Consider the following 27,032-nt stretch of genomic DNA (forward strand, 5'->3'; position numbering starts at 1 on the left):
TTGTTTATCGACAGACGCATCTATTAATAGCCTCATATATCATGAATGCCAAAACAACCGGGAAAAAGAACCACGTGACCAAATAGGACGCAAAACGCAAATACCATGCGACTACGACTTTTATTATGTAAGAAAGCTCCGCAATTCCTTTGAAGTTGGAGCCTTGTGATTGCTATTACTTAAATAATTGACCTCTAACTGAAGTAAGCAAAGGAAACGCAGCACCTAATTGACCCATTCCTTCTATGTGCGAAGGCAGATTGAATTTTACTAATGTATGGTTTGCCTATTATAACACACATTATAATGCGGTAAATATGCGACTAACAAGTAAAAAACACTATAATTAAACTTTTGTTTTGAATTAAGTTATTTAGAAAACAAAATTCCAAACCTTATTTCAAAACAGCAAGACTACATTTTTTAGAGAATATTATTGTTATATTTAAATGTTTTTTTTAACAGTTTCAGCGATAATGAAACATTTTTTTATGTTGTCTATCGTATCCCTGTAATAATTGTTGAACTCGTGGTCAACGTATTATTAATTGAGACCAGTGAATATAAACAAGCGTAACCTTATACTACTGCGTTATTCTCACACGGACTCCCCTTTGTTTATCGCCAGCCTCAGATTTATGAATGTGCTGAGCGAAAATACTACGTCACGCACACGCAGCAGAAAGTGGACTATTTTAATCATTCATAAACAATCTCCTCCGCGACACGTACAATACAATCATTGTTTATTGATTCTTTTCTATAAAACACCGTTTGAATATATTGAATGTAACACGATATTAATATAATGTTGCCATTTGTGAATACACATAATTGGAGAACTCAAACCTCTTGCATAAATTATACAACTCTTTCTTGCGCGGATATGCAAGCGGGTATTGGGTTAATCATACCTAGTCGTATAGACCTGAATTTCACACTATAAGCACTTTAGACGGGCGCTAAAGCGCCCATCTAAAAACCAAAAGAAGAATGGAAGTGAAATTAAAACATATGAGTCAAACGACCACACGCTAAGTATCCGTATTTATAGGCGCGTTCTTCGAACAAACCTGTTTTAGTGGTTTGTCCGGCGTTGCTATTTGATTCGATTATTAACAGTATCAAGAATCATCGCGCTCATGCTTAATACATTACAATATGGTGAAATAATTATTGTTAAATTAATCAAAAATAATATTTATCATTGTATTGTTGAAAAGACATTAAGAATCTATTATTTACATACCATAATTATATTGCTGAATATCTTCATTTAACATATTTCTTGTCTAAAGAAAATTCCTAGTCACCCAGTTCACGGATATCGTCTTTATTATATAACGATTATTTTACTGGCCGCGAACTCCGGTGATGACCTGTATATAAACTCTGACATCCAGACACACTAACCGCGAATTGACCCGATATCTCACGGGTTGAAATGCAATGCATTAAAGTGAGGCCTCGCTTCCACTGCTCTTTATACTTCTACATGTTAACATGTTGACCGGAATATGGAAGTAAGTACTAAATATGAGAACATAGCCTTTAAGTATAAAAGCTTTTGCCATGGCAATCCTCTGAAAATAAAAGGTGCACGCACAAACTGTATTGATGTCAAGAATTGAGTGTAAAACTGTTCTATCTATTAAGTCTTTTCATTAGAGATAAAATTGTTTCATGCAGTAAAACAGTGTTACAAAGACGCGTATATGTTTCCAATGTTCTGGTGGTATACTCAAATCAGCCAATGGAATAAATGAAGTGTATTCATTCGTACCTAGCCGCGGGAAATTTTATTTGAATTTTATTGGACACTTACAAAGGTCAGGTAAGGTGAAAAGCTGGCTAAATACAGCACGCCGAAAAATAGATTGGGAAACATGACTCAGCAGGTTAAACAAGGGAGATAGATACTGCAAATTGTGTACATGTTGTCATTCTTTCAGCTATCTCTTAGTTGATAGGCTTACCATAACTAATAATGACTAAAACAGTTATGTTTATTATGAATATTCTGTGTTATGAAAAATTAAATAATACAGTTAATGGTACATAATAATGACATAATAAAACCAAACTTTACTACACAGGAAACAAATGTTCTGACTAAAGTTCATGAAGATTGGGCAACTGAATTAAATAAATAATTTTAAAGAGGTTATGAATTAATGGTGTTATTTAATTTTAAGAATCTATAGATTATTGCAAGTTTAATATGCAAAATAGGAAGGATTTGTATGAATGTTCTGACAAAGTTTCATGAAGATCGGACAATAAATGTGGCCTCTAGAGTGTTAACAAGGTTTTACTAAAGCCATATAAGGAAAAATGCCCGCCCACTGGCGGCCATGTTTTTCAACCCACCGGCATCATTTTCGAACTCGTCCAAGATATTATTGGGATTAATCTTCTGACCAAATTTCATGAAGATTGGGCAATAATTGTGGTCTCTAGAGTGTTAACAAGATTTTACTTTAGCCATATAAGGAAAAATGCCCAGCCCCTTGGCAGCCATGTTTTTCAAGCAAACGTAACCATTTTCGAACTCATCCAAGATATCATAAAGTACAATCTTCTGACAAAATTTCATGAAGATTGGAAATAAATGTGGCCTCTAGGGAGTGAACAAGGCAAACGTTAATTGCACAATGGACGACAGACAACGGACGAAGGACAGAAGGCGATCACGAAAGCTCACCATAAGCACGATCTGCTCAGGTGAGCTAAAAATCATGCACAAAACAGAAGTAAAAACTGGGGAACACAACAGCTGGCCTTGTCAGATATCAGGGTTGTGATTGAGGCAAAGTCAGAGGGGAGGAAAATTCTGTCGACTGATTTTGACTACGCGAATGGCGCGCATAACGCAATGACAAACCTTAAAACAGACATTAAAACAAGAGCACCGCCTTGCGGGTGCAGACCGCTCATCTATTTTCTTTTTAAAGGTGAAGGGACTCTCATTTTTAATCACAAAAGAGGGAGGGGTGGAGTGAAGAGGGGTGCATTGTGTGGGGGTGTGGACATTTATTACATTATCTTCCAAAAATGCGAAAAAAAGGAAAACAAAATTGGGGGTCGGGGGGGGGGGGGGTGGGGTGGGGGGGGGATTCTTGGGTGCGATGGTTGGACGGTATTTCAAACATAAAATAATAAAAATAAATATTTGTGTTTTTTAACCGTTTCAACAAAAAAAAATGGGGGGGGGGGGTGAGGTGGGGGGGTATAGTGTGAGGGTGTGGTGGTAATTTGTAAGATGATCTTAAAGAAAAAAAAAAAAAAAAAAAAAAATTAGGGGGGGGGGGGGGGGGGGGGGGATTCGGGGGGGGGATTCGGGGGGGGGGGGGATTCTTGGGTGCGATGGTTGGACGGTATTTCTAACATAAAATAATCAAAATAAATAGTTATGTTTTTTAACCGTTGAAAAAAAAAAAAAAATTGGGAAGGGGGTGGGGTGGGGGGGGGGGGGGGGTATAGTGTGAGGGTGTGGTGGTTTGGGTGTAGTCTATCGTGGTATGTCAGGTAAGAGTAGTTTTGTCAAAGTATCAATCAAATCTAATCATAAATAAAGAAGTTATGGCAATTTTAGCAAAATTTAATAATTTGACCTTGAGAGTCAAGGTCATTCAAAGGTCAAGGTAAAATTCAACTAGCCAGGTACAGTAACCTCATGATAGCATGAAAGTATTTGAAGTTTGAAAGCAATAGCCTTGATACTTAAGAAGTAAAGTGGATCGAAACACAAAATTTAACCATTATATTCAAAGTTACTAAGTCAAAAAAGGGCCATAATTCCGTAAAAATGACATCCAGAGTTATGCAACTTGTCCTTTTACTGTACCCTTATGATAGTTTGCGAGTGTTCCAAGTATGAAAGCAATATCTATGATACTTTAGGGGTATAGTGGACCAAAACACAAAACTTAACCAAACTTTCAATTTTCTAAGTATAAAGGGCCCATAATTCCGTCCAAATGCCAGTCAGAGTTACATAACTTTGCCTGCAAAGTCCCCTTATGATAGTTAATAAGTGTTGCAAGTATGAAAGCAATAGCTTTGATACTGTAGGAATAAAGTGGACCTAAACACAAAACATAACCAAATTTTAAATTTTCTAAGTATAAAAAGGGCACATAATTCTGTCAAAATGCCAGTCAGAGTTACATTACTTTGCCTGCACAGTCCCCTTATGATAGTTAGTAAGTGTTGCAAGTATGAAAGCAATAGCTTTGATACTTAAGGAATAAAATGGACCTAAACACAAAACTTGACCAAAATTTTCAATTTTCTAAGTATAAAAAGGGCACATAATTCTGTCAAAATGCACGCCAGAGTTATGTAACTTTGCCTGCCCAGTCCCCTCATGATAGTAAGTAAGTGTACCAAGTTTGAATGCAATAGCATTAATACTTTCTGAAAAAAGTGGACCTAAACGCAAAACTTAACCAAAATTTTCAATTTTCTAAGTATAAAAAGGGCACATAATTCAGTCAAAATGCACGCCAGAGTTATCTAACTTTGCCTGCCCAGTCCCCTCATGATAGTAAGTAAGTGTACCAAGTTTGAATGCAATAGCATTGATACTTTCTGAGAAAAGTGGACCTAAACGCAAAACTTAACCGGACGCCGACGCCGACGCAGACGCCAACGCCAAGGTGATGACAATAGCTCATATTTTTTTGTAAAAAATAGATGAGCTAATAAACAACTTCTTGAACTTCATAACAATATTTCTTTATAAAAACCAGTTAAACTTCACATTTAACATACTGAGGATGCAAAGTAAACAGTAGTCAGTATTTATTGTGATCAATAGCAGCAGTTTTTCAATGTATTGTGTTACAGTTAATGGACTAAATATAAACAAACACACTTGAGTGTTCTTCTTGTGTGAATGATGTATTAAACTGAGTTAAATTAATATATTTAATTTGTTTACCTTTCAATATCTTGCATTTCACATCTTCAGTTCACTCAGTTCAATGCTATTTCAGTTAAATGAACAGCGTGACAAACATAATAAAGCAGAATATGCATATGAATCTGATTATACACAGGCCCACTAACATATAAATCAAATCATGTTTGTCGGCATGCCTGTTTGTCTATTTCCATGTTCGAACGATATTCTTATGAATTGTTTTACTTCGCGAGTAGACTAAACTCCAATTTGCAAACACTGGTTTCCAGAACACAAAATCACTGAGCACATTTCTTAACAAAATATCTGTTGCTTGTATCTAAAACGTAGTCTTTTTCGTTGACAAACACATTTCATTATTCCTATCAGACTAGGTGATGTCAGTCATTTATTCGAGTGCTATTTGTCATTTCAATAATCTTAATTTTCGCTTCACAATGGCGCCATTTGCAAACGAATCAGCTAAGAAATACCAAACACATTTTAAGAAAACGATTTTAATTGGAAGATTGGGAAACGATAGCCAATTATATCGCTCGTTTTAAAAATGCTTAGTCAGAATCTACCAATGTAAAATGCGGAGAGATTTCGCAGGCCGCGGATATTTCGCGCCGCTTATGAAATACGTCCGCGGAATCGGTGGTAGCCCCTCTCCTCCACATTTTTTAAAACAAATTTACGCGAATCTCAGAAGTGACCGCCGGGACAACCCGATCTGCGGAAATCTGCGGAAAAATCACACCCCTGGATATCCAGGTTTTTTTTTTTTTTTAATTTTTTTATTATTTCCTTTTTTTTTTTTTAATTCAATATCATACATATAATGTAAACATGTATATGATCATACAACACAGTGATTGTATAAAGCAATAAAGTTCACACATGTTATACAAGATATGCTAATATATATAAATATTTTTTTTTTTAGAGAGAAAAGAAAAGAACAACAGAGGAATAGTTATGAAAAATGATGAGTTGTATAAAGTCGGAAGAAAGCATACTGTATTTGTGTGTTTAGTTGTATATTCACAATGATCTTGTTAGATTGAAAAAAAATATATAAACAAAAACTATATTAGAAAGATAAAAAAAAAAAAAACTGTTTTAGGAAGATAAACTAACATTAGAGTGAAATGTATATAAGTGGACAAAACATTATGAGAATTTAATCCGATTCCATTTTTGTTCAAAGATTTGTAATGTGTCATTACTAAGAGCTATTTCTTTCTCAATCTGGATTTTTAGTTTAAGACTATGGACAAAACAATTAAAATTTGGTACTTGTTTTTTGTACTTCATGTTTAAGATAAAATATTTCATCAATATAACCATAAAATTCACAATATTATTACCGTCTATTGATTTCAATGAGTTAATTCCGAAACTTACATTTAAGAAAGATAGTTTAACATTTAGTTGCTGTTGTTCAAGAAAAGATGTTAATTGATTCCAAATAGGCTGGATGTGTTTGCACTCCCAAAAAAGATGTTCTATAGTTTCAATGTTTTCACTGCAGAAGTCACACAGATTTGAGTTAGATAGTTTGCATTTAAAGAGATATTTATTTGTAGCTATAATTCTATGGATGTATTTATATTGAAAATTTCTCAGTGTGCTTTCAATAGTTGCTTTATATGGCATGGTAAATATGTGTTTCCAATTAAGTTCATTTTCTCCAAAAAGGACTTGCCATTTATTTTGGATTTTGGAGTTTTCCGTAGGGTTTTTAATTTGTAGTTTGTAAAATATTTTATTTGTTTTGTTTTTTCTTCCAAGTATGTTTTCTACAAATGTTGTTTGAGTACATGGTGTATTATTTGTATTGATTTCAGATTTAATATGTATGGGTATGCTTTTGATTAGTGTGTAGTACTTTAGAAAATTATTTGAAGGTATTCCGTATAAGTAGCATATATTATCAAAAGAGTAGAAATCCTTAATTCTATAGTCATATAATTGGTCGACATATTTAATGCTTCGTTCAAACCAATCTTTATAGAAAAACGTCTTATTGTTTGAAGTTATGTCTTTATTGTTCCATAAAATTGTTTTACTGCTGGTTTGGGTTTCTAAGTTATGAATGACATCACTCCACGCTGATAGAACATCAGACAGAAATATGTTTTCGTTTGCAATTTCATGTAAGATAGTATTGCTGATGTTACATTCAAAGAGTAAGGAGTCACCATATTTTTTTAGGATATTCTGGTAGAATAATTTCCATTTACTCGTATTGGTATTATCTAGGTATCTTTTAACCCAGTTGCATTTGATTGCATTCAAGAATGAGTCAATGTTCGTTAATTGGATACCTCCATTTTCTACAGATTGAATTAACTGAGTTCTTTTTATTTTATCAGGCTTACCATCCCATATGAAGTTAAATATTGCTGATTTTATATCGTTAATAACATCATTTGGTGGATTTGGGAGAACTGTTAATACATATATTAATTTAGGAAGTGCAAACGTTTTCAATACTGTGTTTTTTCCGATTAGTGTAAGTTTACGATGATGCCATGATTTTAAGCAGTTTTTAAATTTCTGTAATTTAGGTAGTATGTTTTTAAGAACTGTATCCTTTTCATTATTTGTGAAAGTAATTCCTAACGTTGTGGCTTCATCGGAAGTCCAATTGAATTTCATTTCTTTTTTATATAGAACATTACTTTGTTTTAATTTACCTACTCGTAGCACAGTACATTTACTTTTGTTTAGTTTTAGACCCGATGTCATTCCGTAAAGGGTTAGCGACTCTATTAGGTTATGGAAAGAATCGTAATTGTCGTTTAAAAAGTAAGTTGCATCGTCAGCAAATAGGGATTGTTTGATTTCTTCGTCAGGTTCTAGTGATATGCCTTTTATGTGTTTATTTGATTGTATGTGATGTGATAGATACTCGATGCAAATAATAAATAGCGATGATGAGAGTGGACATCCTTGTCGAACCCCCCGTTCGATGTTAAAACTGTTTGAAAAGAAGCCATTGTTAATGATTATACTATTAATATCGGTATAGAAAAGTTTGACCCATTGAATGAGACTTTCACCAAAGTTCATATTTTCTAAGCAGGAGAACATAAATGAATGATCAAGCGAATCGAATGCCTTTTCAAAGTCTGCAAAGAATATTAGACCAGGACTATTTGAATTGTTGAAATAGTTTATGCATTCTTGGATAAGACGAACGTTTTCACCAATGTAACGTCCTTTTATGAAACCAGATTGAGATTTTGAAATAATTGATGGTAATATTTTTTTTATTCTGTTTGCTATACTTTTAGTTGCAATTTTATAATCATTGTTTAGTAAACTAATTGGGCGCCAGTTTGATAAGGATTCTAAGTTTTTTCCAGGTTTTGGAATAAGTGATATAATACCTTGTTTTTGTAGGGTAGTTAAGTTTTCATTGTTAAATGAAAAGTTAAGTGAATTAATTAGATGTGTTTTTATATCATTCCAGAATATTTTATAAAATTCAATTGTGATGCCATCAGATCCTGGGCTTTTGTTATTTTGCATTTCTTTTAGGGCTAATCCACATTCATATTCATTAAGCAATCCGTCGCACAGTTGTTTTTCCTCCTGGTTTAAAGCGTGATGTGTATTTTTAAAAAGGGTGTTATTTTCAACATTTTTTCGTTTATAGAGGGTTTCGAAAAATAAACGTTGTTCTTCTAGTATTTGAGTTCTGTTTGTTATATCTTTGCCATTGACTACTAATTTGTGTACAGTTTTTTGTTCACTTCTACGTTTTTCAATGTTTGCGAAATATTTTGTGTTTTTTTCATTGTGTTCAACATGCTGAGCACGCGCTCTTAGTATTATTCCATTGAGATGTGTATGATAGATTCCATCTAATATTTGTTTTTTTAATGTTATTTCATTTTCAATGTCGGTGGTATCATTTGTGTTTGTTTGGTGCAATTGTTTTTCAAGTGTTTCAATGGTTTTGATGGTTTCAGTTTCAAGTTTGTGTGTTTCTTTTTGTTTAAATGATGTGTATCTAATTGTTGTGTTGCGTATATTTCCTTTAATTACTTCCCATAAGGTGTTTGGGTTTGCATCTTTATTATTTTGAACTGTATTTAATATTTCCTGTTTTATTTGTGTTTGATATTGTGTATCTAATAAGATGCTGTTGTTAATTTTAAAGTATCCTGGGCCTCTTTCAGGTTGTATATTGTGCAGTTTAAGTTCAACTAGAGAGTGGTCAGTCATGAATCCTGGTTTTATGTTGCATGTGTCAATAATGTTGCAAAGAGATTCAGATATTAAAAAATAGTCTAATCTACAAAATATTGTTGGTTTTGTGTTTGAGTGCCAGGTGAATTTGCTTTCGTTTGGATATATTGTACGCCAGATGTCTATCATATTGTAGTTTTCAATTATGTTATTTAAAATGTTTCTATTTTTAGGATGAGTATAAAGGTTTCCATTCTTTTTGTCTAATAATGGGTTAAGAACAGTATTAAAATCACCACCGATTATAATGTTTTTATCTTGGTTATTAATTATAAAGGATTGTAATGTTTCATAGAATGTGTAATCATCTATGTTAGGGCCGTAAACATTAATTAATGTTAATTCTGTTTCGTGTATTTTGATATCTATACTTGCTTGTCTGCCAATTATTATTTCGTTAAAGTTATTGACTGTGATACCTATATTATTTTTTATCAGAAAGGCAATGCCTTGTTTATTAGTATGTTGTCCACTAAGATAGATGTCTCCGTCCCATTCATCTTTTAAGGTTTGTGCTAAAGTATGTGTCAAGTGACTTTCTTGTAGTAGGCATATACTATATTTTTTTTCGTCTAACCATTTGAAGATTTTAATGCGTTTGTCTTTATTGTTTAGCCCTTTTACGTTCAGAGTGCATAATTTAATCATTTAAAGAGAGGGAGGGTGTGTAAATATTATTATGTGGGTTTGTCCAATAAGTTTCTATTTTAAAGATGTCCGTGCATTCATACAAAATTAGAAAACAAAAATTAAAGATCCAAAAATATGAAGATTCTATAGACGTGAAGAAGTGAAAAGAAATAATGACAGAAGGAAGAAAAATGAGCTGTAAAATATGAGTCCCAAAACAGGTATCTTGGAGCAATATATATAATACAATATTCATAACTTTCAGCTTCTGCATGTTTAGACACAAACAATTCAGCAACTTAAACACAAACATACAGTATAAGAACAAAATAACAAAAAGTACAAAAGGAGGCTTAAGGTATAATGAATGATTGTGGTTGGATATCCAGGTTGCTGTATGCATTTAACGCTTTAATACTTAGATAAGTATTTGTATGCATTTGTAGTCCCTTAGAAAGTCAAATTTAATTTATGACATTTCTTACTAGATTCAAAGGTTAAAGGCTTCAATTCCAACCCTTAGATGCTGATAAGCTGCAATCAGCATAAACCTGAACAGACTGTGCTGGTTTTATGCTGTTTGCACATAGCCATTTTTACTTTGCTTTTGAGTGGGAAAGGGTTAAGACAGGCAAGCCCATTATTTTTCTTAACAATAGAATACCATTTTAAGTTGGTTCTTTATAAATACTCTGCAAGAAAATTTGGATGCTTAAGTATCACACAATATTTAAGGCTAAGATTTCTAACAAATATTTTAAATGAATGTTGCTGAATGCTTAAATTAAACGTAGATAAACATCGTTTAATAAACATTTTGTTGCAAGCTTAATGCCCACTTGCTTCAAAGTAATCTTGATATCAATTTACATTGTTGCAGGTTAAACCTATCTCTCCATATCATGCAGAAATGATTTGTATCCCGACCTTAAAGGTACCGTCAACCACGAATGACGAAAAAAGAATAGTTTTAAAATACCGTATTTTTTTACAATTATTATTTAATATTGATTAAAATATCACGACTGGTATATAACATAACTTGAAAAAAGTTCATATAATCAGTATATTTGGTAATAAAATTTCGCGATGTGAAATCGAAAGTACATCGCGAAAATACGTGACATAACGATATACACACTATAAATAACGCAACAATATTGATCATTTTATATATAAAATATATACAATTCACTACGCATGCACAATTTGCATTCCTGGGTTAACCACGTGACGATGATGATCAATCTACTGGTGTTATTAATAGTTAACTGGTAGTTACCTGGTAGACATACCCAGTAAAATGTGTTACCAAATATACTCAAAATATGAAAACTTAACAACCATTTTTTTTTAAGTAATGTAACATACCAGTCCTTATATTTTAATCAATATAAACTAATAATTGTAAAAAATACGGTATTTTACAACTTTTTTTTCCTTCGTCGTCTAGTTGACGGTCCCTTTAAGACCTAACTACATACTAATCGACAGACAGGTGTAAAGCAATATACCCTTCTTGTTCAAATGGGGGGGGGGGGGCATACAAAAAATAATAGGTTAAACACCAGCCAAGCCCAACAGCCACTGAGTCGCACATACATACCTGATTCTGGCAATGAGTTGAGATCACCACAGAGAATGATGGGGATGGAGTTGCAGTCCACGGGGGAGGAGCTGGTGGGCTGGATGGAGTTGTAGCTCTCCTCCACCACCTTCTTCAGCTCCGACATGAGCATCATGGTCTGGATGAGCTTCACGTCCGAGAACTCCGGGTCCCAGTGCATGTGTGCTGTCGTGATCAGGAGAGGCTGCTTGATCTTGTCCTCTGCGGGCGTGCCACCTAAACAGAGGGGCAGAACCATGAGTGACAGCATGAAGGGGGCATGAGTGATAGCATGAAGAGGGCATGAGTGACAGCATGGAGGGGGAATAAGTCGAGGGTTTGGCGCAAAACTATTGTAACTCACATTTTTAGAATTTTACAGGAGATCAAAAAAACATCCTTGTTTCCCTAATTTTCACTTCCTGATAAAAACCAGGCTAAAACTTGTAGTAAATAACTGTATTTAAACATAACAGTTAACAATTTGTTTAAATATTGATTCATTTAAATGTATTTGATTAATATCAAGATACAATACTGTTGCGTTAAAATTTATTCCTTTTTAGCCAATATAATTTGGTGCAAAACTATTGTATCTAAAGATACATTACTTTTGCACTAAGTTTTTATCTAAAATTGATGGTTTTGACATATCCAAGAAATATTGTAACTATAAAGGAAGATTTTTAATGGACATGTCCTTTTGTTTATAACCTTAATTTTATAACGTAATTATAAAGAAGGGAAGAAATCTTTTAATGACATTAAATTAAGTATACTTCGATTGACGGTTGGTTTCATTTCAACTGTTACAGTAGAAAATGCACACCATGACTGGCCAGGTACTTACAACTGACAAGACTGGTATCTTACAAAAAAACATTCCATCAAAATAAACAAATTTAAATGAGTGTATTATGATAATAATATCAATAATCATTGATACAATGCCACATAACAGTTGCAAGTGAAAATAAATACTTAAGTCTTGATATGATAGGTATCTTTAATATTTACAAAAGTAGATTTACCTTAAGTACCTTTAATATAAAATTCCTTAATCTTATTTTTTTTATTTAGCAAAGATTTGTTTAATTCCCATTGTATGCCATTATACTAAAATGCCATAGTTATAATCAAATATAATCAAATAATGTATAAAGACAGTCATTTAATTGCAGAACTTGTGAAATAATTGGCAATTGATATGTGAATTAAAAGTCTGCATTATGCAATTAAAACATGTATTGTTATAATTACACACTATTCCTATATTTCTAATGTTTAGGTCCATAACTTCATTATAAACAAACAAAACAAAAAATCCAAAACATTAAAATGATACTTAATGCTAACATCCAAACATTACTTCATCAGTAACTTTCATACAAAATTTTCATAAAGGAGGAGAAAGAAGAATGTATGGTGGACACCAATGGAATGGCATGAGCTTTGCAAAGCATTAAATGTGCCTTTTTCACGTTTTGGTAAATTGAAAAAATCAAAAAAAGTTGTTTCAGATTTGCAAATTTTCGTTATAGTTATGATATTTGGTGAGGAAACAGTAAAATTCGGAACAATTACGATGCTCTAAATTATCTATTATGCATCTTTTGACAATTTAAAAACCTGAAATTATAAAGCGTTGCAACAGGAAACAAATGAATAATTTGGAGAGTTCTGTTGTTGTTTTATATTTTGTTAATCTACGAGGATTGCTTACGGTATATAAAATATCAAATACATCAATCATTGTATAAGCACAGATGGCCGAGTGGTCTTAGCGTTAGACGTTTACTCCAGGACTCCAGGGGTCAGTGATTCCAGCTCAGCTGAGGGTTACTGTTTTTTTTCTTCTTTTTTTATTTCATTCTTGTTTTACTGGAGCTTTGTTGATCCAATGTTTACAATTATCAATATAAAGCATTTAATGACAATCTTCAATACATGCCAAAATCTGTGAAAAGGCCCCTTATGAGGTCTCTGTCTTTTTCCCATTTCAATTTGATTCAACAGAATCCTCCTTTGAATTTCTTGGTCGTTGCATCAGATTTAACTCATGAAACCATATCGGTACTGATAAAACACCAATACCCGTGTACATTTAACTTAATTGTACTAAATGTTATTTATCATAGTCAGCAAAACCATACGTTGACTGATGTACCCGACCGTGTAAACTCAAACATCCTTAATGTTATTCATCATAGTCAGAAATATCATACCTTGACTAATGTACCCTTGTAAATTCAATCATCAAAATGTTATTTATCATAGTCAAATATGCCATACCTTGAATAATGTATCCGTTTAAATTCAAACATCCTGAGTGTTATTTTTCATAGTCAGATATACCACACCTTGACTTAATATGTACCTGTGTAAATTCAAACATCCTTAATGTTATTTACCATAGTCTGAAATATCATACCTTGACTGATGTACCCGTGTAAATTCAAACATCCTAAATGCTATTTATCATAGTCAGGAATACCATACCTTGACTAATGTACCCATGTGATTCAAATATCCTAAATGTTAGTTACCATACTCAGAAATACCGTAACTTGACTAATGTACCAGTGTAAATTCAAACATCCGAAATGTTTTTATTTATAGTCAGATATTCCATACCTTGACTCAGATGTACCCGTGTAAACTCAAACATCCCAAATGTTATTTATCATAGTCAGATATACTATACCTTGACAAATAAACCCGTGTTAATTGAAACATTCTAAATGTTATCTACCACTGTAAGGAATGCCATGATACCTTTACTAATGTACCCGTGTAAATTCTTACATTCTAAATGTTATTTATCATATTTAGATATACCATACCTTGACTAATGTACCCGTTTAAATTCAAACATCCTTAATGTTATTTATCAAAGTCAGGAATACCATACCTTGACTAATTTACAAGTGTAAATTCAAACATCCTAAATGTTATGTACCATAATCAGAAATACCATACCTTGACTTATGTACCGGTGTAAATGTAAACATCCTAAATGTTATTTATCATAGTCATATATACCATGCCTTGCTTTATAAACCTGTGTAAATTCAAACATCCTAAATGCTATTTACCACAGCCAGAAATACCATACCTTAAATAATGTACCATACCTTGACTGATGTTCCTGTGTAAAATTATCCTAAATGCTATTTATCATTGTCAGGAGTACCACACCTTGACTAATGTACCTGTGTAAGTTCAAACATCCTTAATGTTATTTACTATTATAGTCTGGAATACCACACCTTGACTGATGTACCCGTGTAAATTCAAACATCCTTAATGCTATTTATCATAGTCAGGAGTACAATACCTTAACAAATGTACCGGTGTTAAAATTCAAGCATCCTTAATGTAATTTATCATAGTCAGGAAAACCATACTTTGACAAATGTACCGGTGTAAATTCAAACATCCTAAATGTTATTTATCATAGTCAGCAATACCATACGTTGACTAATGTACCCGTGTAAATTCAAAAATCCTAAATGTAATTTATCATAGCCAGCAATAGTATACGTTTACTCATGTACCCATGTAAATTTAAACATCTTAAATGTTACTTATCATAGTCAGAAATACCATACATTGACCAATGTACCCTTGTAAATTCAAACATCCTTTATGTTATTTATAATAGTCAGATATACCATACCTTGGCTAATATGTCCTGTGTAAATTCAAATATCCTTAATGTTATATCATAGTCAGATATACTATACCTTGACGAATGTACCCGTTTACATTCAAACATCCTAAAAGTTATTTATCATAGTCAGGAATACCATACCTTGACTAATATACCCGTGTAAATTCAAACATCCTTAATGTTATTTATAGGGATGCAAGAAGTAAACCGGCTAACCGGTTAACCTTCTGAAACGACCAGTTAATCGTTTACATTTTCGGAAAAGGTTAACCTAGAAAAAAATATTTGATTATGTTGCTTTTTTCATGTAATAATTCGTACTTGTTTACTTTTTTCGTGTGGCATACTGCCAACTTGCGCTGGCGACTTGTAAGAACAACAGGCCGCACCATTGCCGGTAATAAATAACATGTCAACAAAGTAATAAAGCAATTAATCAATACCTTTGTGATAACAAATAGGGGGTACGTTTTGATAACTGATACTATTAGTCTTTCGACTCGCTAAAATTTAACTAGCGAACTGCGGTGAGTGGGATCTACCGGTATTAGCGAAGACGTAATTGCCACGTTTATTGAACTCGCAATAAAAAACAGTTGAGACTTTGGACGGCTTATTTTGATGTTTTGTTAACCAATATCCAACACTGATTGCTCGCGAAAATACCGTGTTTATAAGTAACAATTTTACGAAGAATTGCATTCGTAGTTACAATCTTTACGAGTTAAAAATTAATATCATTGTGATAATGTACGTCCAACAATACGACCATTACTGTCCGATGCAAGTTTTATTTAAGAAAGCAAATTATGAACTAATTAAATTATTAAACATCAAATAGAAATATTTTAAAAATAAACCCATTAAATTTTTTATTCGTGTAATTGCGTAAAATTTGTGCGCTATGGTACGTTTACAAACATACGTAACTATCAGTATTCAAGATCATTATACTTAGTTACATCGCTATTTAATAAATGTACTGATTATATTAAATATTCAACATACATTTCGTTCAAAATTAATTTAATTTGCTTTTGTGTCCTTTATTTTATGCACATTTTTTATTGTAAAATGAAAATCAAAGGATACAGCTTCATCTACAAACGATAAAATGCAAACAACAAAATACATTGTATGCAATTATCGAATAAGAAGAGGTGCGGATGCGTTGAACACACATAGCCCACTTTACGTCGCATTGAAAGGAAAAAAACATTTCTATATTAAGGCAATTTGAGTTTTAAATATTATAACAGAACGAACAAAGGAATACGCCATTTTTGTGAACGATACGACGCAAACGTAATATAAGCGGCCCAACCAAAAATAAGTTAATAAAACATAAAAATGAACATTGTGTAGTTCTTTAATTTTTTACTCCTATGCATTTACACAGGAAAAATAAAAAAATATATAGCATACATTTACAAAATTATGAAAATAATTTGTATAGTACATTTTATTATCAAACTGGCATGTTATCAACACAAGCGATTTCAAATTTGAAATAACTTTTGTTTCTACGGAGCGGTTCGAGCTGTATGACATTTTTTACGTACTATAAATTATTTAAACTACATAAGGCTTTTCGGTAACCGGTTAATAACCGGTTACTGAAAAAGATTAACCAGTTAATTATATTTGTAACCTCTTGTATCCCTAGTTATTTATACCATAATCAGAAATTCCATACCTTGACTAATGTACCGGTGTAAATTCAAACATCCTAAATGTTATTTATCATACTCAGATGTACCCGTGTAAATTCAAACATCCTTAATGCTATTTACTACAGTCAGAAATACTCTACCTTCAATAATGTTCCTGTGTAATTTCAAACATCCTAAATATTATTTACCATAGTCCGGAATACCATACCTTGACTAATGTACACGTGCAAATTCAAACATCCTAAATGTTATTTATCATTGTCAGAAAAACTATACCTTGACTAATGTACCTGTGTCAATTCAAACATCCTAAATGTTATTAATCATATGGTCAGAAATACCATACCTTGACTAAAGTACCCGTGTAAATTCAAACATCCTAAATGCTATTTATCATAGTCAGGAGTACCATACCTTGACTTTTGTAAATTCAAACATCCTTAATGTTATTTATCATAGTAAGAAATACCATACCTTGACTTATGTACCTGTGTAAATTTAAACATTCTTAATGTTATTTACCATAGTCAGATTTACCATACCTTGAATAATGTACTAGTGTAAATTCAAACATTCTTAATGTTTTCTACCACAGTCAGGAATACCATTCCTCGACTAATGTACCCGTGTAAATTCAAACATCCTAATAATGTAATTTATTATAGTCAGGAATACCATACCTAGCCTTATGTACCTGTATACATTAAAACATCAAAATGTTATTTATCATAGTCAGAAATGCCATACTTAAACTTATGTACCTGTGTAAATTCAAACATCGGTAATGTTATTTACACTGAAAATATATTGGAAAAGCAGTAAAACTTGGTTCATTACTATTGTAACTCAAGTTACAATAGTTTTGCACAAAATATATTTATATGAAAATACATGCAAATTAATTTGCAAAACTATTGTATCTTGAGTAACAATAGTGTTGCAATAAAAAGGAAAATATATAACTACTGAGTTTATATGTGCAACACTATTGTATCTATAGATACCATAGTATTGCAATATGACTTTTTGTTTGGATTCAAATATGTTATTGCAACACTAATGTATCTTGAAATACAATAGTGTTGCAATACATTCTTTACATATTTTAGATACAACATTTTTGCAGGATCACTATAAAATTGTACATGTTAATTATATAACTGTGATATTTTTTTTATGGATGCAGGGTATGAAAATATGTACAATTTTAGTGGAAAGTGGTTTTGAGAAAAAATCATAGTTACAATAGTTTTGCGCCAAACCCTCGAAGTGAAAGCATGAAGGGAAAATGAGTGACAGCATGGAAGGGGCATGAGTGACAGCAGGAGGAGGCATGAGTGACAGCATGAAGGGGGCATAAGTGACAGCATGGGCCTATGAAGCGAGGGATATTTACACAGGTGGAGTCAGGAGTGGCAAAATCAATTTTCCATGTTGTCAAAAAGAGGTGGAGGGGGCATGAGATACAGAATGGAGTTTACTCTTTACCACTCAGATACACATTTTGACTGTTAGTAGTCCCTAAAACATTCACATTAAATTAAAAATCTTTCTTACTATATTCAAGTTTTAAAAGCTTCTTTTCCAACAACTATCTACTGATGAGCATTAAACAGCATAAAACTAAAACAGACTGCCAGTTACTTGTAGGCTATTCTGGTTTTGTGCTGGTTTCTTAAAGCCATTTTCACTTTGCTTTTGAGCGGAAAAGGGTTTACATGAAGGTGCTTTTGAGCGGAAAAGGGTTTACATGAAGGGCTAGAAGTATAGAGGTGTCAGGTGTGGCAATATTAATTGTCCAGGGTGACGAAATCAATGTTAGGACAAGTGAACATTTGACAGAATATGCTATTTAATTACTTTACTGACAAAATTTCACCACTTGGAAAGAAGCATCAGTGAAAACATAATCAGGGGACTGCACGCCCACTGCCCCAACAATCTGCAGCTTAACATCTAAATTTGCATTGTCTTCTTGACATGGAATATAGAATTACAAGGGCAGGGCAATCAGTTGAAAATGGCAGTTTATAACCCTGGAAGAAATGTCAGTTTATAAACCTGGAAGAGGGACATAAGTGGAAATGAAGAGACAGATATCTAGTATTGGTTATTTACCGTATTTTCCCTTGTATAGCGCGCAGTTATTTTACCTTCAAATTTCAAAATAAAAATTTGGTGCGCGTAATACATTGACACAATGCTTTTCTCGTTGCTAAATTGCAAAAAAATCCATTTCGTAATCGTAAATCTTCAAAATTGCCGCTTTTTTTTTTATTGCAGAAAACTACACCCTATAATGTTTTAGACTGAAGGGGCCATTGTCTAAACAACAAATAGCGGGAAAGGATAGGAATGAACGGGGTAGTAACAGTTTTGACAAAAATTTAAAGATGCAAAAAATGTCTTTGTTGGTGTTTTCACACTTCTTCATTGATTGTTCATGACAAAAAATTGAGGTATATCGATCCCCACGTCATCGAAGTATTGATTGTTAAAGTTTTTGTTGTCATGAAAACTCGTTGATTTACAACACAAAACGTCTTATTTGAACTGACCCTAATTATTTTAATCATATTTCTCAATTTCGCTTTTGCTTTATTTTGATAATTTAATCCAAAGTTTAATAATAGCAAGTGTTGTTATTTTACTGGAATTGTAAACAAAGAGTCAGTTAGTCTTCCGAAAATTTGCACTCTATGTGAATATACAGTTTGACGTCATCAAAGGAAAGCCGCTTCCTGTCTGAAGCAATAAAGCGACAAGTTTCTCGCCGACAAAATTGGCTTCCTTTGTCTAGCAATCAACATGTCGAACCAATCGTGTGTTTGTTCCTCAATGGCAATCCTGCAATTAAATAATTGCGGTAATGTAAAGCTCTGCCTTCCAACCTTTTGCAAAGAACGGAGGTGGAGTTTAACGGTTAATTGAGCAAGTGTTTTACGTAAGTTGAGTTCAGATTTGCGGAAATTTCTCGGCCCTAAGCATTGAAATGACGAAAACATTCATAGATGATTTTCCGATCTCTGCGTTAATATGCTACCTTGTGAGTATACTACGTAGGTTACAAACCGACAATAGAGATATAGACTTGTTTTATTTTCTTTCAATAGAGACAAACAAATGATATTTGTCTAATGGCTTTACGCCGATAGTAAAAGGCAATTTTGAGTTGGCGTGGCCTATGTGGGCGGGGGGCCCCAGGGTTGGTAATGGCGCCATGCATAGTTGAGATTGACTGTATTGTCATAAAAGAGGTTCAGTATCAATTTGAAGTGAATCGGTGTAGAAATGAAGATATTATAGTAAAAGGCAATTTTGGGTGGGTGTGGCCTATTATGGGCTGGGCGCCCCAGGGTTGGTAAAGGGGCCATACATAGTTGAGATTGACCGTATTGTCATAAGAGAAGTTCAGTATCAATTAGAAGTGAATCGGTGTAGAAATGAAGAAATTATAGTAAAAGACAATTGTGGGTGGGTGTGGCCTATTATGAGCAGGTGCCCCAGGGTTGGTAATGGGGCTTTACATAGTTGAGATTGACTGTATTGTCATAAGAGATGTTCGGTATCAATTTGAAGTAAATTGGTGTAGAAATGAAGAAATTATAGTAAAAGGCAATTTTGGGTGGGCGTGGCCTATGTGGGCGTGGCGCCCCAGGGTTGGTAATGGCGCCATGCATAGTTAAGATTGACCTTATTGTCATAAAAGAGGTTCAGTATCAATTTGAAGTGAATCGGTGCAGAAATGAAGAAATTATAGTAAAAGGCAATTTTGGGTGGGCGTGGGCTATGTGAGCAGGGCGCCCCAGGGTTGGTAATGGGGCCATGCATAGCTGAGATTTATTGTATTGTCATAAGAGAGGTTCAGTATCAATTTGAAGCGAATCGGTGTAGAAATGAAGAAATTATAGTAAAAGGCAATTTTGGGTGAGCGTGGCCTATGTGGGCAGGCATGCCCTAGGGTTGGTAATAGGGCCATGCATAGCTGAGATTGACCATTTTGTCATAAGAGAGGTTCAGTATCAATTTGAAGTGAATCGGTGTAGAAATGAAGAAATTATTGTAAAAGGCAAATTTGGGTGGGTGTGGCCTATGTGGCCGGTGCGCCCCAGGGTTCGTAATGGGGCCATGCATAGTTGAGATTGACTGTAGTGTCATAAGAGAGGCTCAGTATCAATTTGAAGTAAATATGTGCAGAAATGAAGAAGTTAATGTAAAATAACATTAAAAATGAATGAAAATCTCTGACCCGGCCCGCCCCAACCCCCATAACTTTTGACCCAGGGGTCAGATCAAAATTCCATCACTGTCACCGGCGCACATATGCTTATAGCTACCATGTATGTAAGTTTCAAGGCTCTAGTGCTAATAGTGTAGGAGGAGCAGGTGGCAAAGACGGACAGACGCACATCAATACAATATCCCCACTTTTTCTCCGAAAAACGTGGGGATAATAATGCAAAAGGTTAAAGTTTTGGGACACAACCAATGAATGAATGAATGACAGACAGGCCAAAAACAATATGCCCCTGATCTTTTGATCCGGGGGCATAAAAAAATGCTATTTGTAATTATTTGTTAAGCATTTACAAAGTAAATGCAGACAACATTCATCTTGTTTTTGGATACCTTGGACATAACAGTCAGAGCCAATTGACATGTAAGGAGTACTTCAGGAAACCTTAATATTCAATTTCTAAGCACATTTTTATTGTCTAACTCTACTGAGATATCATAAGAACAAATGTTCTGACCAAGTTTCATAAAGATTTGGCATAAAATGTGACTTTTAGTAAGTTAACTAGCTTTCTTAAAATTTGACCTGGAGACCTAGTTTTTTTACCTCACATTACCCAGGTTTTAACTTGGCCTAGATATTATAAGAACAAAATTAATATTCTGACCAAGTTTAATGAAGATTGGACTAAACAAATGACTTCTAGAATGCTAGCAAGGTTTCGCTATAGGCACTGAGATGTTTCTGAAACCATTTTCAAACTTGGCAAAAAAAATAAACAAGAGAGTTTTACTATAGCCAAATAATGAAATCTGCCCCTACCCCTGGTAACCATGTTTTTTGAAGAACCAGAAAATTTACGAACTCAGACAAGACATCATTACAACATACGTTATCAAGTTTCTGGAAGATTTAACTATAAATGTGACTTCTATAGAGTTAACAGCCTTTTTCTCTTATTCGACCTTGTGACCTAGTTTTTGACCCAGTTGCAAAGATGTCATTTGGACAAATATGCTGACCAAGTTTCATAAACATTGGACAATAAATGTGGTCACTAGTGTTAACAAGGTGAATACTGATTACAGATGACCCATGGGCAAAAGGCTATCAGAAATGCTTTTGATCAGCTCAGGTGAGCTTCAAACATGTATTTGTTTGTTTTCATACTTCCTTATTTAAAGCTGTGAGGCAGTTATTTGAGATGCAAAGTAACAATTAAGAATGTGAAAATATGTAATCTGAGTGAAAGGTTTTTATTTAAGGTATTTGTTGCACATAAGCGCTCTATCCACACTGCAACCAAAGTACGTGTATAAAATTCACCCAAAGAATTCTGAGTTTATATAAAAAGCTGTATGTTCACCCAATGTTTTTTTATGCAAAGGCCAAAAAAAAACCTAGTCGGTGAACGCTGTATTTATTGGAATGACAATGATTATTGGTAAAGTACTCGAGTCTGGTTATTAACTCGGATTGCTGAAGAGAGATTACTCCTATGCCATTAAATGATGGTATCGTTAGGCCCACAGCAAATTGAACAGATATTGGTAAAATTAAACCAATAAAATATTTTTATGTTTTTAGATGGTCGCTTTAGCGACCGTCTAATGTGCTTGATGTGAAATTCAGGTCGATACGGCCTAGGTATGATTAACCCAATACCCGATTGCGTATCCGCGCAAGAAAGAGTTGTATAATTTATGCAAGAGGGTTGAGTTCTCCAATTATGTGTATTCACAAATGGAAACATTATATTAATATCGTGTTACATTCAATATTTTCGAACGGTGTTTTATAGAAAAGAATCAATAAACAATGATCGTAATGTACGTGTCGCGGAGAAGATTGTTTATGAATGATTAAAATAGTCCACTTTCTGCTGCGTCTGTGTGACGTAGTATTTTCGCTCAGCTCATTCATAACTCTGCGGCTGGCGATCAACAAAGGGGAGTCCGGATGAGAATAATGCACTAGTATAAGGTTACGCTTGTTTATATTCACAGGTCTCAATTAATAATACGTTGACCACGAGTTCAACAATTATTACAGGGATACGATAGACAACATAAAAAATGTTTCATTATTGCTGAAACTGTTAAAAAAACATTTAAATATAACAAGAGTCATGCTGTTTTGAAATAAGGTTTGGAATTTTGGTTTCTAAATAACTTAATTCAAAACAAAAGTATAATTATAGTATTTTTTTACTCGCTAGTCGCATATTTACCGCATCATAATGTGTGTTATAATAGGCAAACCATACATTAGTAAAATTCAATCTGCCTTCGCACATAGAAGGAATGGGTCAATTGGGTGCTGCGTTTCCTTTGCTTACTTCAGTTAGAGGTCAATTCTTTACGTAATAGCCAACACAAGGCTCCGGCTTCAAAGGAATTGCGGAGCGACAATAAAAATCGTAGTCGCATGGTATTTGTGTTTAGCGTCCTATTTGGTCAAGTGGTTCGTTTTTCGCGGGTGTTTTGGCATTCATGATATGAGGCTATTAATAGATGCGCCTGTCAATAAACAAAGGAAAGTTTACGGGTTATAACAACGCAATAGGTTACGCTCTCACATACAACTCAATTACGTAGTACAGGTCGTAAATTGAGAGATTCGGGAAAAAGTTGACGCTTATTTATATTCTCAATTTATAAAACGTTGAACACAAGTTCAACAATAACTTCAGCGATACGATATACAAAAACAAACAAAAAAAGTTTCATAATCGCTAAACCCGAATATAACACACAATTAATAATAATATTACGAATGAACTGTTTCATAACCTTGTTCATGCTACTACAGTGGGTATTTCTAAAATCGTTCTTTGGTTCTGAACAGATAGCGGCGATCTTATGTATTTACGGGTGCTAGCAACGCAACAGTAGAAGGTTAGTAGAAGGTTTAGCTTGTTTATATTCACAGTTCTCAATACATAGACAGTTGGATATGAGTTCATCAATTACTACAGGCATACTATAGGCAACCTCAAAAATGCTTTATAATCGCTAAAACCGAAAACAACTAAATATATTATATTAAATATATTTATAACAATAAATGTCTTTTAAAAATGTAGTCGGCGTATACGCTGACTTTGAAATAAAGTAAGCAATTTACTTTTCTAAATAATTAAATACAATTAAACAAAAGTGAAACTATTGTGTTGTGTTTTTCACTTGTAAGCTGCATATTCACCGCATGAAATGTGTGTTAGCATTGTCAAACCACACATTAGTGTGAGAAAATAAAAAATATACTACGGGAGAGCACTTCATATGTGTCCTCATATGCCTTATTATGAGTATCTTTCTTCTCTATCGAAATATATTGTATGTTTATATTTGATTTAAACGCAGTTTTCTTTCGACACATTTAAATCACACGTCAACAGCGCCGTCATGCGAAAATGGGTCTTATGCGTTTCGGCAAGCGTTTGTTAAACACAACATGTGCTTTTGCGCAGTCAGGCCATAGGCAATGCTGTTCGCTTTAAAATCACTCAATATGCTATGTTTCTCCTTACCAGAAGGAGGGATAGTTGAGTGGGCTAATTATATGATGGGCGAATATGGAATAAGACCCATTTTCGCATGACGAGGGTCATTACAAATCTCATTGCGAATTGAAAATGCCACATTTAAGAACAATGCTTTTTGATACAAAATTGAATTCAAAATAGCAAACTTGTTAATAATGTCAGCCTATTCACACATTCAAACATTGTGGTATGATAATTAAACGATTTTCTCTTATCGTGACACTATACTATTTCGCTAATGATTGTTTACTCATCTTGGAGGCGAAAGTGAAATTCTGCGAGATTGATTGTAACGCGTAATTGTAACAAGGCCACAATTTGTGTCGTTTGAGCATACAGAGAGAAGTCCGGAATTCCTTACACTGAACAGTGCTGCATCCTTTGAATTGAGCACATACGCAGTGATGTAGCAAAAATTCAGAGGTTGTATCTCGAATCAGCTTATTAAATATTCGAAAATATTCATGCGTGTTTTTTGGCGTTATGTAAAAGTCACTAAGATGAAAACTGAAACAGCTACGCCTAAAAGCGCATTAGTGCTCTATACCTATGTTTATGTTAGCGTTGTTGACACCGTGTGAACTGCTCGGGTAACAAGTAAAGCATAAACAGCAATGTTTATATACTTTTATTCCTCCATATACAAGATACGAAGATTATTGTATATTTTGAATTTGTATATGGTGTCAAAAATCAAAAATTTTGTACACGGAACTTTCATTATGAATTTATATTCTTGGTGAGATAGTCATTTGATATTAGAAAAATATTCCTTTAATATGATGGTGACTGCAAATGTTCTTTATATTAAGTTCGCATAACCATTTCCACCATACTTTCTATGCTTTCAGAACTTCCAAAAAGCATGTTGTTTTTATTTTGTCTTAGTTATTTCTATGAAATAATAAGGATGATAAAAAGTGCACACAAATTCGACCCGTGCGCTATGACACACACTTTATAAAGTTGAATGGCGTGTGTTCATTTTAAACTTGCGATTGATTTTCAAAAATGAATTGCGTCTTAAATTATGCAATAGCGAACATCTCCAGTGCCTTCAGCGCTTTGATTATTATTGCACATGCATGATCTATTTTTCCCTTATCTGATTTGTTATTATTATTTCTTCTTTTGATCTTGGTTTACCCTGCATACACTGTTTATGGTTTGTTTAACAGTTAATAGTACAAATGGCCGCATTTAATAAGTTAAGTGTTTGAAAAATACGTTTAAAAAAATGAAAAGATCACTTTTTTCTGTGCTTTTTGCTCGCCTCTGACTAGAGCTAAAATAGAATACAAATATTTTTATTGCAGCCAAAGTCCACCAACAACTGATCAATTTGTTGTGGAATCACCATATCTGATACCTAAATTGTATGGATTGAAAGCAGTGCATGAGGATTTATGAAACGTGAAAGGCGATATAGCAAAAATTACAATCTCTATAAACATGATTGAATGAGTTCATTCCCATGAATGAGTTCATTCCCAATTTAATACTAATTACAAATTACCTCTTTGGTAAACAATTAATACATCTTCTTGCAAAATGCCTTTTATGAATTTGAAAAATGATTAAAAGTGCACTTCATCTCATTTAAAAGGACATCACTCCTTGATACACCTTATGATAAAAGGATGTAAATATTGAATTCTGAAAGCACATAAATCCTATTTGTATTGATGAACAAGTATTTCATAATGTGTGAAACCTTTTTTTATTTATGACATCATGTAATGTTACATGGCATTAAGTGTGCTTTATGATATTAATTTTGTTTACATCTAATTAACACAAAGTTTTGGATTTTAAGGACCTCACCAAGTTAAACTAAACCTCATTAAATAGCCATTAAAAAGACACTTAACCTTTTTTGTTTGTTTATTGTTATCCATATTACATTTGGGTGTAAAAATATGCAAAACAGAAGAATGCTTAATATTTTCAATAATTTAAAGAGCTTCTACTAATCCAAAAATAAACAAGAGCACCTCATAACGGGTGCCAACACTCGGCTGCGCGTGCATTTTTGAACAAGAAACCGTCGGAGACAGGTGATGCTCCCCAAAGTTTTTTTTGTCACAATATTGCACTATATATTCAGATAAAAGGAAACGTCTTGAGGGACATAACTTTGGACAAAATAATACAATGGATGGTTTAGCAACTTAAAAATTTCAAAGGGTCATAACTCTCTAAATAAATTATACAACCAGATCCCACAAATAGCATGCGCATCTCCTCAAGGTAGTTAAGCTTCCCATAAAGCTTCATTGAATTCCAGTCAGTAGTTGGGGAGAAATAGCCCAGACAAGAATTGCACTGTATGTACAGTTTATAGAAAATTTCAAAGGGCCATAACTCTGTGAAAAATCACCCGACCAGAACCGGCTGATAACATGCACATGTCCTCTTGGTAGAGAAGCTTCCCATAAAGTTTCATTGAATTCCGGTCATTAGTTGCTGAGAAAAAGCCCAAACAAAAGTTGTG

The 27,032-nt window shown here is 33.5% G+C and overlaps 1 protein-coding gene across 6 annotated transcripts in view; it reads right to left on the minus strand.

Moving 5' to 3' along the window:
• Nucleotides 1–27,032, minus strand: part of LOC127865917 (CCR4-NOT transcription complex subunit 6-like) — a 133,388-nt gene that overhangs the window by 11,894 nt on the left and 94,462 nt on the right. For all 6 annotated transcript variants that reach the window (XM_052406005.1, XM_052406004.1, XM_052406002.1 and 3 more), the window contains one exon: nucleotides 11,409–11,645. In XM_052406005.1, coding sequence (XP_052261965.1) covers nucleotides 11,409–11,645 — 237 coding nt within the window. The remainder of the gene's footprint in view (nucleotides 1–11,408; nucleotides 11,646–27,032) is intronic.

Source organism: Dreissena polymorpha, chromosome 2 (genome assembly GCF_020536995.1).
Source record: "Dreissena polymorpha isolate Duluth1 chromosome 2, UMN_Dpol_1.0, whole genome shotgun sequence".
NCBI classification, from domain to species: Eukaryota; Metazoa; Mollusca; class Bivalvia; order Myida; family Dreissenidae; genus Dreissena; species Dreissena polymorpha.